Source organism: Apaloderma vittatum, unplaced genomic scaffold, assembly GCF_000703405.1.
Source record: "Apaloderma vittatum isolate BGI_N311 unplaced genomic scaffold, ASM70340v1 scaffold8302, whole genome shotgun sequence".
Classification (NCBI taxonomy): Eukaryota; Metazoa; Chordata; class Aves; order Trogoniformes; family Trogonidae; genus Apaloderma; species Apaloderma vittatum.
This window is the reverse complement of record NW_009701836.1, coordinates 42,894-58,936: the sequence shown is the minus strand read 5'-3', so window position 1 is coordinate 58,936 and position 16,043 is coordinate 42,894. Positions and strand designations below refer to the sequence as shown.

At 36.4% G+C, this 16,043-nt stretch overlaps 1 protein-coding gene across 1 annotated transcript in view; it reads left to right on the top strand.

The window, feature by feature from the left end:
* Window positions 1–648: 648 nt before the first annotated feature.
* The window catches only part of CCDC88A (coiled-coil domain containing 88A), a gene marked incomplete at its 3' end in the record, with an annotated part of 56,118 nt that continues 40,723 nt past the window's right edge, over window positions 649–16,043 (top strand). The window contains exons 1-2 of the mRNA XM_009879303.1: window positions 649–711; window positions 830–930. Of these exons, the coding sequence (XP_009877605.1) occupies window positions 649–711; window positions 830–930 (164 nt within the window). The remainder of the gene's footprint in view (window positions 712–829; window positions 931–16,043) is intronic.

Sequence of the window (16,043 nt, the reverse complement as noted above, 5' to 3'; positions counted from 1 at the left end):
TAGAAAAGGGAACTGATTCAATACAGCCTTTCAGCCCTACCGGGGGCTGGGTGTCTCTGCGGGCTGCCTGTGCCATTGCGGGAGGCGGGGAGGGGAACAGAAGGATTCTCTTGTGTGCAGAAGCAGCCTGGGGGGCTTTGCTGTGAGTGGGGGTGGGGGAGTCTGCCCCTCTTTGCCTCCTCTCGCCTGGGTTTTGGGTCTTTTTGTGGGGGTTTTTTTTTGTGATTTTCTTTTTTGTGGGGAAGGGACAGGATGAGCTTGCAGAGTTTTACTGGAATTTCTCCTTCCTTTCTGAGGAGCTGCCACTGCTGAAGCAGATTTTTTCCTTCCTTTTTTTTTTTTTTGTCTGATGCAGAATCTCAGTAGCTAGGCAGCCTCCCTCTTTTCTTTCCTTCCTTCCTTCTATCCTTTCGGTATGTAGGAAGGGAGAGACATCAATGGAAAGGCTGAAGCAGGCGTAGATGGACTTTCAAATGCGTTTTTTTGTGAAACGGGAAGAAAAATCCTCGTTGCCAGTTGCCTGGTAAAAATGGGATTTGCTTACTCCAGCTGAATTCTCGGAGCATTTCATAGAGTTGCTACAGTGAAGGACTTCTCATATTTTTTGCGTCAGAGGAGCTACATTGATGTTGACCATTTTTTTGTAAAATGGAGAACGAAATATTCACACCCCTTTTGGAGCAGTTCATGTCTAGCCCTCTTGTCACCTGGGTAAGCATTCATTTTTCCTCACACGTAATTCATTTATTTGCTCATTGTTTGAAGATAGATGCCTAGCGGTAGAGAAAAAGGTGGAGTTAGTGTCACAGTGGTGATCATTATGTTTTAGGTTAAGACATTTGGACCGTTAGCTGGAGGAAATGGGACCAACCTGGAAGAATATGTGGTGCTAGTGGATGGCGTGTTTCTGAATGAAGTCATGCTGCAAATGTAAGTGTGTGCGAATTGTGCCTTGGGCTTATTTTTAGCTGTTGTTTCTCCTGTGTGTTTTGTTTTGTTTGTTTTTTTTACAAAAACACTTTTCCATGACCAATATCGACCTTGATAAATCTTTATTTTTTATATACTTCAAGCAGTCATGCACTCAGTTAAGAGGAGACTTTGGAGCGTAGCAGATACTCTATAGTTTAATGTCCAAGTGATGTATTGGCAGGATGTATAGTGTAATACAGGCAGAATCACGGTATGTAGAACTTACTGGAAAATTAGATGACTCTAAATAGTTTCCCAGATTTCCAGTGAGAATCATAAAGGTTCATTCTACTGTAAGTTATGCTCATAAACAAAATTTTGAATAAATTTGCTTGGCTAATAAGAGTCTAGTGCATATCTTAGCTCACATAAATAAAACTTAAGGATTGTATGCAAGTCACATAATGTTGTTTACTGAGCAAATGAACTGTCCTTTAGCTCCTTCTGCTTTATTTTTAACAGTTCTGAATTAGATAGTTGTGCAGTAAAGCTGATATTTTATTTGAGAGTATAGAATGTTTTCTGGCTCTACACCACAGAAGAGACATTTTTGCATGGTTTTATAAACTGTTTATTGAAAACTCTGATTGCCAGAAAGATTTCTTTATAGTGACATTCTGGTAATCATAGTTTTGACTGGAATGTTGCCCACTACTGTAACGCTGGGGAGTAACACTTTTGTCAAGTGTCTAGTGATATGATCATAAAAATGTTAGTAGTGGAAAAAATTTCTCCATACTTTTTTTTTTTTTTTATTTTAAATCTTTACAGAGAAACACATTTTTGTTTGTGTGAGTATGAAAAAATGTAGGCTTTTGGCTGGATAGGTACATCAGTGCAGGAGCAGCTTTTGTTGACAGCTGTTCCTCAGGAACACTGCTCCATGACTGTTTATAGTTTTTATTCATATTTACTATTTTAAAAGTTTTTGCTGTTGCTATTCAGCTTGTATAACTAATCTATGTAAAAAGATCTACACAATGCAACATTTAAGTTGAATTCACATTCTTTTGAAACCAATGTTCTCATGGTCACCTGCAACTAAAATTCCAAGTATTTACTTCTGTAGTATTGAGGAACATGAAAAGCTTGATGGAATCGAACTTTTTGTAGGAAATCTTGAATTTGTTTCTGGCATACTTTAATAAAAATTTAAAGTGATGCATTCACTGAAGCATATTATTTTTATTTTACAATTTATTTATATATTTTTCTTGGACTACACAAAAAGTTAAGTAGCTTGTCAGTTGGGACTATGCGTTTAACATGTAGAGCATTTATTTGATAAAAATGTTTGACAACTGAAAGGCAAATATAGCATTGGAACAAGGTGATTTTTGAAGAATATGGTCTTGAAATTAAACTTTATCAGTAGTTGTTTTTAAATACTAAGAGTATTGATATCGGATACATATGTGGGATACATATATGTAAAATGGAAAGCTGCCAAGAGGGAACATACCTATGATTCAGGCACAGTGCGTTGAATTTGGCTTTGACTTTATGCATACTTGACTCTGATTGCTGTTGTTTACTTAGGAGTTGTGTTACATTATTAAAAAAAAACCCCAAAAACACATGGTAGATGTAAATTTAAAACAGTTTGGTATTCAGAACAATTAAAAACTACCTCAAACTAAAAGTGCATGTAAAAGGACTGTTCTACAAATGAATTTCATTTTACAAATATATGACTGTGCTGGAAGGTGTATTTTAAATAAATTTTTTGGGGACTGAAATGTATTACAATTGATTACTGTCTAGAATTGAAGCTGCCAGAACTGTATTATTCTTATGGTGTGTGTATGTGGGAGGGTTAGTTTGTTTAGGGATTTTTTCCAGGGTTGAAAGAAGGGGAAAAAGTGTTTCATATTTTGCAGACAGATTCAGTCTCTGGTGAAATCACTGTGGAAACCTATGTTAACTTTAGTCCTATTCACTTTGAATGTCCACCTGTTAAACGTTTGTCTTCATTTGCAAAAACATTTCAAAGGTACAGCTCTAACCAATCATCAGTGCAATGTATTTTCAGCATTTTCCATTCTTTTTTTTTCTTTCAGTCTTAACTATTATATGTTGAGGAAATGTGGCGGAAAAATGTGTATCATGTGACCTCAAAATCAAAATATTTTCCTCCACAATTTTTGTTTCTTTGATCTGTTTTAAAACTCTCAAAGACTTGCTTCGCAGGAGAACTACATATCCATGGTTAGGTGGTATGGCACTCTTAGAAACTATAGAGGAACGTTCTTGTGAAAATCACCAGGAGTGCCATTCGTAGAAATATGTGGAAAGCGCTGCTAGAAGTTGTTTGTTTTTTTATGTGAGTGTGTTATATGGTGCTTGCTATTTATACTACTCTGAGTTATTTGAGGCTGTTAATGTTCTGGTGGGAGAATACAGGTAGTGCGTGTCAGCTAAGGACTTTGTGATGTGGTGGTGGTGCAGGTTTGTTCCTGTGGCTGGAAAGCCATTGCAGCGTTTGATGCCTTAAAGGGCGTTAACAGCCTCCACTCGTTCTTGCTTTTAGAGGTGCTGTGATCCTGCTTTATATGTAGTTTAATGCTTTCTTTATTTTTGCCAAATGTTGAAAAAAACCCAACACATTCTGTGACCGTAAAAGTGAGTGTTAATGCTGGATTAGTCATAGTTTGTAAACAGTTACACAATCAAAAAGTGGCTTTGTTACTTAGGGAAGGGGTTTTGTTTGTTTAAAAGAAGAGTTAATCGGGCTCTCTGTCAGCTACAAGCGAGAGTTTGTTAGTGTGGCGTTTGTTTCTCCTTGTGCTTGTCTAGATCAAATTTATTTTCAACAGTTTTAATGATTCAGACGGAAGAAATAGATATCAACATTGGAGCAGTTGCAGGATAGTGGTACTGAGATACTTATCAGCATCAAGTTTATTAGTACCTCAGAATAGTTCATTACATTCCTTGTATGTATTTGCTTTTGACTTTTTTGATGTTTTAGTACATGTGAAAATGACAGAAATTCCACTCAGTGTCCAATTATGTCTGAAGAGCTCTTCCTTTGCTGGAGATGCTACAGGGCAATTTTATTATTATTGTTTTAATTTTAGTTTAGTTTTAATTAAAGGGGGTCCAGTGTTACAATATTAGTTCCTAACTTGAGAGAATGTCTCTCGTTTCCTGTTTAAATTTAGGTCCAGTTCTTCAAAAGTATTCAGTTACGTACCTTCTGCTGGGATCAGTCAGTATCTGATACCTCTGGATAGAAACCCATCTGTTTTTCTAAATCTGAGCCTTTATCTTTGTGTTCTTTGATACAAAAAGGGGTCATGCTTCTTGGACATAAATCAGAATGCAAGAGATCACTGCAATGGTGTTCTGCCATGACAGGAAGGTGGAGAAACGTACCACAAATACTTTGTACCTTTACTATGCCTCTATATCGTAATACTTCTGACATTATAAAGTGCTCATATACTTGTGCAAAATATGTTGTGTATACTACTAAAATAAATGAAATGGTAAAATTGAACGGATTAATCACTTGTTGCACGTCTAGGTGCAGTTACAGTAAAACAATACTTAGCTGTCTGGAGATACTTTTCCAGAACCTAACAACACCTCATTTTTTTTTGTCTCAATATTCTACTGTTTATATGATCTTCTGATGCAAATAACTCAAGGTATTCTTACAGAAGTGCTCATTTTCTAAGTGTTTTTTATTTTCATTTCATTTAGGTCTTGTTCTCTGATATTTGTTAATTAAATTCCAGTAGGATTGTTTAAGAAGTGCTTAAAGTCTTGTATGAACGATGGTTTCCAAACTGACAGGTGCCTTACTAATTCCTTTGAATAAAAATAGACAACTGCAAGTAATTCTGAGGGACTTCCATTGTATTTAATACCACCATTAATACTTGGTCAAGTAACCAAGACTTGAAGCTGTATTTTAGTTTTAATGGTTTTATTTAACTATGCTTTGTATTTGTGGGAATAGATCTATTTTGAAGTAGCAGTTCGATAAATACTGTATGGGGAATCTGTAATGTATAGAACCAAACTCTGAAGCTGAATTAATTTAATCCACTATCTGGAAAGCCTGTCCTCTTCCATCATAGTGTTCCATTTGTAACTTTTTTCTTGATTGAATACATTAACTGATGCTCTCTGTATCAGTTGTTGCATCCAGACATACTGAAAAGTACTTCCAAAGATGAAGGTTTTTATTGTTCTTCTGTTTCTTTCCCTTTTGCTGTTCTCCCACTGTTTTTCACTGCCTGGATCCACATGCAGGCCAGCAAATTTTCCAGGTGGACAGGCTGACTGTTTCTTTCCAGCACTCTGGTGGTGTGTGCCTAGAATGTGTAGATGGCTTCATTGACTCCTTTTCTGAGCTCTTAGTCTTTAGTTGTATGCCTTTTTTTTTCCAAACAGTTGAGCTTGCCAGCCCATACTTCTGGCTTGCCTATATCTTTCCCTGAAAACTGGACTCCATCTCTAGTGCTTGAGCCAGCTGCCTGACTCTGTGAAAGAGTACAGGAACACATGCTCCAATCCAATTAACTCTTTCTTGTGAAGAAGACCAAATAACAAGAAGCAGCTTCAGGCAGATTGTGGCTGGGGGAGGAAATGGAAAAAAGTTTTGAGGAAAATGAAATTGGTGGGTTTGGCAGTAAAAATATGAGCAGATATTTTACCAAAAGGTTGATAATATAAGGCTGCATCTTTCTCCCTTTCTTGAAGTGAACAGATTTGATTCACGCTTTTCAGACGTGCTGTCAGATGCAAGGTAGATGCGACTCTAGTAGTTTATCAAAGTTGTTGCTCTTAAAACTGGTTCTGCAGCTGCAGGGCCTAGATTTTTCTGAAGGAAAGATAAATTTTTAACTTAGATTTTTTGTAAAGAAGCAAATTCTTCAATAAATGGTCCAGCAGAACATGCACCACAGTCAAGATTCTCGAAATTAAAACTTTTTGACTGCAAAAAAGGAAAAAATAATTCTTATAGTGTAATGATGATAAATTTTAGACATGAGCATCTGCCTACAGTGAGCTTTGAATTGGACAGATGAGGTGGTCGTAGGCTGAAACCTGTACTTCTTGGGTTTTTAACAGCTAAAGGGGAAAAAAATGTGGGTTCAGTGTGGAACGCTTGAAGTGTTTTATCTGTATGTCTCTTTTACTAGTTTTTTGATGCTTTTGTGGCTTTTGTACCCTTTCCTACAGTTGATGTCCGCTATGCTTCGTACTGTCTACTCTATTTCCATGCAGTAAACTATGCTGTGGTTAACTTCTCTATTTTGAAGATTAGGAAGTAAATAATCTAATCTTCCTTTGCATGTATATGTTCACTTCTTTGGTCACTTCTTTATGGGCTATCTTAAATATCTTTCTGACTCCTTATTTCTTTTGATAGTGTGCTACTTATCCCTAGTCTAGGCTAGTAGCTGGGGCCAGGGAATAAACAGCGAGTTAACAGCACCTCTGCTTGTATTAAGAAATGTTTTTTAAGACCATCTACGTGTTTCATAAGTAGCAATCTTTGTTAAAAGATGTAAAATCAAAATAACTTGTTTCAGCATTGAAAATCTAGCCGGAAACAACATTTATTCACTATGGCTTTAGTTTTATTTTCAGAGTATTTTGCATTTCACGTTCTACATGCTGTTTCAAAGCGCGCTATAAAAATAATGAAAATAATGACATAACCTTACTAGTAGCTTTCTAGGCATTATGTCTTTCGTTGCCAGGAAGGGTAGGTTGAAGTGTCTGACAAGCTGTCTTCTTTGATGACCTGGCTCAGTTAAGGTTGTTTTATGTGTAGAGATACGTGTGCTACACCGAAGACTACAGGGCAGAGGTGCGGAGTGAGGTAACAGAAGAGATAGAGCCACAGAGCTCAGTGCAGCACTACTGAATAGAGCTGCCCTTACACGAGGCAGAGCTGGCGTTAGCTGAAGTCACAGGACTGTGTGGGGAATGCCATGAGTGTAACTTTGAGCCGAGGAAGACATCTGGTTTCGCAGTAGTGGCCGTGTTGCTTCTTTTAGTGGTGATGGCCAAGTGGCTCATCTGAGCATTATATGCGCTTAGCAGCACCCAATGTTGAGGCTAGATGAGCTTTCTGGTTACGGCAGGATGTAATTTTTCTGTTTGCAGAACTGACTTAGCTCTTTACCTGCCTCTACTTCTGTGATACCATCCTGGCTCCCTGTGTTGTAAGGAAAGGCAATATACATCCTGTTTTGCTCTACTTTTTTTTATACCAGAAAGGTCAGTTTGTCCAGGTGGCTGAGATGCCTTTGAGCCGCCCTACGATACTGTATTTCTTGGTAGTACAGCAGCAGCAATTCCAGAGTTTTAGGTTAGCTGCAAATGTCTTACCTGGACTGATCAACTTGTGTCTTTCACTGGCAAGGCTGTATTTCTTCAGGTTTCATAGCTGCTTTGGGGATCTGTGCACCACAAAACTTTGCCAAGTATTGCTGTGCTCTGATCTTTCTCTTAAAAACTAATCTAGGTAACTGACAAATTGGTTGCTAAATCAAGCATGTCTTAATTCTGTTCTAAATTTTGGAAGCTTACTTCTAGATTTCCCTCATTTGTGTCTTCTGCTAAGAAGGGGCTTTTTAACTTTGTATTCTTTCCTATGGTCCTCTTATTTTTGGTTTCTCTTGCATTTCCTCTAAACAGAATACCAATTTGTTGCCTTCCTTGTGTTTCATGCTGTACCACTTTTCCCTATGTAGTAACTATTTAGAGCTCAAGACATTTTTTTGAAATGCTGCTTTGTTAGAGCACATGACCTCACTGGTCAGAGATTATTTGCTAATAGCTTTGTGGGACTCTGTTTGTTTGCTTTGTTTTAAAGGGTTCTGTATTTATGCCTTAAGATGCTCCAGAGGGGCATGGCACCTTAGGCAGCTGTTATTAAGCAGTATTTGCAAAGTATTCCACCCCTGTATTTCGTTGGGCTAATTGATGCTGAGGCATTGAATTGATGCAAGGCTGCTGCTTGACCCAAACTCAGTTGATGTACTTTCCCATTGACTTACTCTGAGGAAAAAATTATCTTGTGTTGTATTTTGGGGTTGGGAAATAGTAAGGGATTAACTCAGAGGCAACTTCTATTACATTCCTGGCTGTTGAGTGAATCTTTGCGTCTGTGTTGCATATTTAGATATACTCAAAAACTCACCTCCTTTCTTTTAGTGATAGGAGATAGAGTCCATTTAGGTTTATTACAGAATTTTATACTGTTTTAAGCTGCAGGGAGGTATTTGCTCTAGTTTTTGTCTTTATTTTTCTTAAATAAGCCCTTGAGCAAAAAATGTCTGGTGTAATTTCCTGGGAGCTTGGGAATGTACTTACTGTACATCTAGAGTATTGTGTATGACAGACAAAGATAATATAGAGATATTAGTTGATGTATGATACAATGTAGGCAGATGCCATACCTACAGCACTGGCTTGCATTTTAGCAAGAATGTTAATATGAACGTTTTAAGATTAAAAGAGTGCACTTGTTTTACAGGCCCTTATATATATGTATGCTTATCTTGTAGCTTTGGGTAGTTAACAGGGGTGAGGTCCTTTATGTGCTGCTCTATGTCTAAGTCATAGATCACAGAATGGTCTAAGCTGGAAGGGACCTTAGAGATCATTTTAATCCAGCCTCCCTGCTGCCAGGGACGCCACCTCTCGACTAGATCAGGCAACACATGGGAACCGAATGGGAAGTCAGTAGGGGATTGTACAGGTATTGATGTACATGCAAAATTTGCAACACGTTGCAGTTAGTGTGATAAAGCGATGAAGTTACTTGTGTGAATAATTTCTTTTTACAAGAAATGTTAACTTATTTCCTTTTGCAATCCCCTTATATACAGAAGCCTTGCATTTGAATTTATCTTATTCTCTGGAATACTCTTTACAACAGGCTCAGATCAGTCGCTTCATAGTCTAAAAATAGATACAGAAAAAGTTGAAGTGTTTTATTGTTATTAATTTGTTTATAGAAGGTTTACTGTACTTCATAAGAAAGGGAATTCTAGAGTTATAGTGTTCTAAACAAAAGTATTTAATGGAAATCGGTGTGGCACCATTTACAACTTAAGATCTTTTTAATCACTGAAACGGCAATATTCACATAGCTTTGATGTAATCTCAGTAGGCTAATCTCACATCAGTATTTTCTGTGTTTTTAAAACTCAGTGTGCTGAGATGTTTACCCATGGTCAGGCTACTTTAAATCTGAAGTACTAAGTATTTTTGAGAATTTATAGCTTCAGCAAGGTTTAAAGTAAAGAATAAAATGAGTGAACATTTTTCCAAGTCTTCCGAAGGAGAAATTGTTTTGGTACCGCTATGACTGTCAAATAAAGCCAAGTACACCACTGCTGTGGTGTTGGAAGTTGGTTAGGGTAGAAGAGAAAAACTTGTATGTACAAACTTAAAAATCCCTTAAGATTAAGCTTAAAGAAAGAAGACTGCATCAATGTGTATTGCTTATAAATACAGGTTATTTTCCCTTACATTAGTAATTTAAATATCTTAGAAAGCATGTTAGCTCCACAAATGTTGTGCACTAGTGGCAGTAAGTGGTTATTTGCTTCCCTTCCGTACTATTTGCTACTTCTTATCTGTGATGGCAACTTTCTGGCTATATTCTATTAGTTTTTTAACTTTTTCTGATATTTCTTCCAAACAACTACTTGAATGTTTGCAGAATGTCCTTTACAAGGTAGATAATAAAAAAAATTCTCACTTTAATCCCCTCTGATGTTTGGTATCAAGTCATGCTTCATCTTGTGATTAAGGCTAATCTTACTGTTGTCACAAAATGATTGAGGATGTAAATGCTTGCAGTGTTTTAATGGTCAGTTACATTGAGGTGTTAATCACAAAGCCACATAGCTTTCACTTACTCTTATTAATTCGTATTGGACTGAATAGATCTTAAAATTTGAACTTGCTTCATAAGTAAAAAGCGTTGAGCCTGATAGGAAAAATTAGAAAGCAAAACTTCAGTATTTATTATCCTCAGTACTTTGTTTCTGTGGTATGTCCATCTTCTTTCCTGCTTGTCCTTTCTGAACTGTATGGTCTTGCATTCTGTGCTGCCTTTTTGTTTTAAGTTTAATCTGGAAAGTAGTATAGTGCAAGTACTACAGCAGTCTAATTCTAACTTTTTTAAGCAATATTTGTTACTAGGCCTTTTGCAATTAAAACCCCCCAAAACAACAACCAAAAACAAGGAAGCAAATTAAAACCCCAACAAGATGGCCCTTGTAAGATAATTAGATTTGTTGGAGTAGTAAAGTATGTTTGTCAGACTTTCTGGTTCCCATCTGTTTGCTCAAAAAAAGTTTTGTTTGTCAAGTTATTTCTTCTAGGAATTCTCAGTTATTTAATACCCAGGAATGTTTATTTCATGTGACAGTGTTCTGTGATGCTCTGAATCCTATAGATTTTCTTTTCCATCAGTGAAATTTTTTAATTTGGTGGAAGCCAGCATCCCTTTTGCTAGCTGTGGAGCAGAGGTGGCTCTGCATTCTCATTGATTTGTTGCAGAGAGCTGATCCAGGTTACTCAGTGCAGTGAGTAGTGATTCACTGTTTTCAATCTTTGGCAGAAAGCTTTTTTCTTTATTTTTTTTTTTTTTGGACATATACCTTGTAGTTTGTTAGGAAAAGATTACATCTGTTAGTCAAGTTGGGACAATAGTAGTGAAGTTGTTTTATATTATGTCATGATGAAGACAGCTGTCGCTCTGTAGTCTTGAAAGTACAGGTGTGTACTTAGTAACTAACAGGTGAACTGTTTTATTTCCTCTTATTTTGACCTACATTTTGCTTACCTGCATGTATCTTATTACTGTTAAGGAAAAGAGAAAGGACAAAAAATAAATCTGAGCCGTTCTGGACTCAGCTTTTTTAAAACGTTATGAGGGAGAAATTAAAAATTAGCCACCAGACCTCTTGAGTATACTGTGATTTTGTCTGCACATTCACGTATGAACCTGGGAGTGTACAGGTGTGAGGGGATGTCTCTTCATGCAAATAATATGAAGTACCAGTGGGACCACCCAGCAGAACGATTGGTTAGAGCAGCCCTGAGGTCACAAGGTGCTGCAGGTTCATATTGATGGAGAAAAGAGAGGCAGGGTTACTTGGCACAAAAGCTTGTGGCACTGCTTCAGATCCAGCTATTCTAGCACACTTCAACCATGAGTAATTAGGCAGCTCCTCTGCTGTGAGAGCAGACAAGAGAGCTTAGGCACTGTGCAGCTACCCTGTGAGTAGTTCAGCCTGGTCAGACACTGCAGAGCGAATGCGGGGAGTAGGAAAGCTGTCTGCATATGCTCAGTCAATTTGTTGGAAGCCATGATTTTTTTAAGGTAGGTGTAGGGCTTCAGCCTCCTGATAGTTTACAATGCTGGACATAATCCCAGGAAATTGGGTTTTGTGCAAGGGCCAAAAGGCTTTTGATTTTAGACCTGCTTCCTAAAATTCGCATTAGAATGAGGCAAAAAACCTTTGATACAGCTGTCAAACTGTTGACACATATAGCCCATCTTTGGAAAGTGCAGAGTTAGCAAAATGTCCTTAAATTAAGATAAATTAAAAATGTCCTTAAATTATGGTTGATATAAAACACAACATTTTCCTGCTTATTGCAAGTTAGGATTAGAGCATCCCTTTACTGGATCCTGTGTAAGAACACAAGGATACACTGACTAAGCAGGATTTACAAGTGAACACTCGAGCAACTCTAGAATATACATCCCTTCTGCAGCTCTCTAATTGTAATACCGCCGGGTTGTCTCGTCATTCGATATCATCTACGTATTCATTGTAGCCTCTGGGCTTGCAAGTCTTGCATGATGCTCTTCAAGAGGTGGAAGGATTTTATTGCCTGCTGTTTTTCGGATAAGAATGTGCTGAGTTAGTTCTCTGCACTCTTCAACGATGGGTAGTCATTCTTTAGGGAAGTCATCTATTTAAATCCATTTCTATTGACACAGAAATCCTGATGAACGTGTGCCCAGAGGTATGGAAAAGGAGTTAAGATTTTTTTTTTAAGCTTTTTTATAGATTTAGTATGGAAATACTCTTTGGCAGCAGAAATTGGTCATAGTGATTAGCTGCAAGGGGAGTTTGAAGTGTGCCATCTCATACCAATATTTCTAGAATGTGCATAATCCTGAGGTTCAGATACTGACACTATTGTACTTCAGAATCTGCCCCGTTCATTGATGCTGTAATTCCTGCAGACTGCCCATTTTATTACACTGATGGTTTTAAAACTGATCAAACAGTACGCTGGTGAGAGCCACTGCTCCTTTTGTCCCATATGCAGAGATGCTTCTGATAACTTCATGGCCTCAGTCTACTGCTTTGGCTGGTGTTTCTTCACATTTTTAAAGCAAATTGGAGATTACGTGTTATTCTCCAGTGAAGGCCCTGTTTTTATTTTAGCTTTCACAGTAAACTGACATTGCTGTATTAAATTTCTATGTGAAACATATTTTATACGTGTTTATTATTTTCTTGCTCATAGTAAATAATGGAAATGCTGCTTTATTATTTGAAATCTATCCAAAAATTCTGCTGCCAGTAATTATTGAAATAGTTGGCAGAGAGCAAGTTTGAGCCTCAGCGTTCCAAATAAAGGGACTTTGCAAAAAACAGAACTTTTATTAGGTAAGCAATATTTATATGTAAAAGTGAACACTGTGCTGCTGCAAGCTAAATCACAAAGTAACAGTCAATATTTATTACCCTTTGAGATGTACACGTGTGTAGAATTTTTTAAAAAAATGCTTGTTTCAGCATTTCACTGTGCTTAACAAGTACATTCAAACAATGGTATATTTAAAATTAGGGTGCGTTATAATACTAGACATAATCATTAAGTACCATCAAGGAACAGATGGCAAGAGAGGACACAACTGGTTTGCAGTCTGCATAGATTTAAGCATGAAGCCATTAAGCTATCACATTCCCATTTTTTGTAGATTTTGGTCAATGAAAAATTAAAGACACATAATCCCTGATTATATGAGGTTTCAATCTGTAATTCATGACACTGGTAGTATTTCAAAATCACTGAAGTTCTCTCTGTAATCAGTAGTTTTAAACCAATGCATTATTAGGATAGATGGTCTTGTCTGTTTTTATTGCTATTGAAATTAATGTATCCTGTCATAAGTAGGTTACTCTTAAATGTAAAATTGCTTAAGGGTATCTTTTACTGCTCTGCTTCCTATTGACTTCTAGACAGATTTGCCCTATTTTGCTAGGCTATTTGCCACTGAAGCAGTTCAGTATCTCCACCTAATAAAAGGAGTAATTCAGAGTTCAGAGCGTGTATTGCCTTTAAAAATGTTTATAGTGTAACTAGCATAGTAGCCACTGGAATCTTAAGTTTTTAAAGGTATCTTTTACAGTGGTCTTATTTAGAACTGATTTAGTTTAAAAATTATTTCATTTGCATCTTACTATATTCCCAACAGCATGTTGTAGTTTATTTCAGTGGTATTAGACCAAATGTATTCTAATAGGTGGAATAGTTTAGTATAAATAAGAGTGTAATTACTATAAAAAAATTCTTGGTCATAAGAATTAAACAATTCAACATATGGATACAAGTAACATATTAAAATCTGTAATAAATTAGTTGCCAACAAATGTTAACTAATTTAAAGATGCATGCTCTTGAAAGCAATGCAGATTTTGGTAATTTATGTTTAGGATTTTATCTTTCTGTATGAAAAATATTTGCATGTTATATTTCACTAATTTTTCTCATTAGTTATTTCAAAGGGTTGATAAGAAAATTAATATGCCTGTTCCTGACTAGGACCAGTCTGACAAAATACAGTTACACAACCAGTATATAATGGAAGACGTGTAGCTGACATCATGCTATGTTATCTCCCATTTGAGAGGAACGAGTTAAGACATCAGTACTTAAGAAGACGGACTATAATGACCAAATTAACATTGTGTAAAATGGTGTTTTGTGGATTAAGGAGACTACTGAGCTTTAAAGTTTGATGCTCTGAGGGAACGAAGCCTGACTCTCCTGCTAAAGGACCTAATCACAGTTCTTTTGGTGACAGTGCATGGTGCAAGAAGTGATCTGTCAGGCCTTTTTTGACTGTTCAATACACTGTGCAAGTCAAAACTGACAGTTCAAACATAATCTGAAAGCTTGAAGTCAGTGACTGAAGATTTGGGAACATGGGTAAAGCCAAACACTGAAGGATTTTTCTACTAAATGGCCTGTTTATGTTTCAGTGTGTGGGTCATTTAGTAGGTGGCCTATTCATATTCTGTGTTTATGGGGTATTATCATTTACTGACATAACATGGTTAGAAAAATTTAAGTTGCCATAATATAGAGGTAAAGTCCCATTTGCACTGAAAGGTACTGAGAACAGGATTTCACTCTGGGAAGAGTCAGAAGCAATTTTTTTTCCAAAAGTCACCCTAGCCATTGCTAACATGTATTGATTGAGAGTGTCAAAGATAACCTGCCTCAATGGTTTGAAGAGTAATGAGCCAATGCAACAATCTTAACACAAAAAAGGGTCAAAATCAAAGAAATAAAACTTTCTACTAGCTATACTGAGCTATCAAGGCTACATATTTATTACATGAAGAATGATTGGCAGAGATTAGTAGGGTTAGTTCTGATATTGAAGTAACTAAATCATATTGATCCCCAAGAGCAAGGAATTAAACTTCTTTTAAAGTTCTGATGAAAAATGTTAGGTGACCTTTGAGGTTTTTGTTTCTTTTGGACCTGTTGCCATGGTATTTTGAAAAAGTTTATATGATTATTGAATTTATTCTGGGCACTAGATTGTCCTGAGACTGGCATTCTGATTTTAATTGTTGATAGCTTGCACTCACAGAGGATCATATAGCTGGACCCTGAGTTTTTCCACATGATAAGGTTCCAGAGCACATCTGTAGCCCAACTTTTCCCAGCAAAATTCATGATCTTAGTGAACTATTTTGTGCAATTTGTGGCAAAAAAAAAAAAAAAAAAAAAAAAAAAAAAGCTTGCGTTTTAAAAAAAAAAAAAAAAAAAAAAAGAATGCTTGCTGTTTAAGATACAGAAATGAATTATTTTGAGCCAATACAGTGTAACTTTTAGCAAGATGAAGCCTGGAATTTTCATAAAATATAGGGAATCTCTGTCAGTAATTAAGTTGGTCTAGTTAGTTGAAGATATACATCACATTAAAACAAAATTAAAAAAATAAAATGGAGGGAGAGGGGGTACATGGAGTGATGGAGTGAATTAGTGGAAATAAAAGAATCTTACTTTACTTTCAATGGTAGTTGAAAGATTAAAAAAAAAACTTTGGTAAATGTCATCATTAACTGACACAAGACTTAATACCACAGAATTTGTGGTTATCTTTGTTAATGCATAATTTGGTGGAGTTGATCCATACACAGTTGGATTTCTAAGGATTAAGATGAAGAAAATTAAACATAAGAATGATTTGCTGTTGTACAGTTGCCAAGTGTCTGCTAAAGTGTTCTAAAAGGGCTCAGATTCTGTTAGGATATGTTCATGCATCAGTTGAGAGACGTGAATTATTAATATTTTTGCTGTGAGGAGAAATTTTGCACAGATATTATGACTTCTGATTTCAAAAATTTGTTTTCCTCTCATCCAATAAAACATAAAAGCTCATGTGCTGTATCTTTGGGGCATGAAAGTAGTGAGATATCTTGTCCTGCAAAACATGAAGATGGCAGTGGTGAGAAAGGTGTGGAACCAAGAATTTGTGTCCTAAGAAATCTTAGGCTCTTATTCCCATTTTTTTTCCCTCCTCCACACAGATATCCTTGTTACTCATTGTATCTGCTGCTATTCAGGAATTTATTGCTGTGTTCCTTTCTCATTTGTAGTATTGGTTTAGTAACAATTTGTTTTAAAAGTGTGTAAAGTTTTATGTTTACATACCATTATGAAGACATAGTGCTATGAAAATGTTGACGTTTTTGTTCTTAAAAGACCTAAATTTTCCAGTACAGCTTTTGAAATAAAGAAGTGTAAAGCCTGAGCTTTTTATG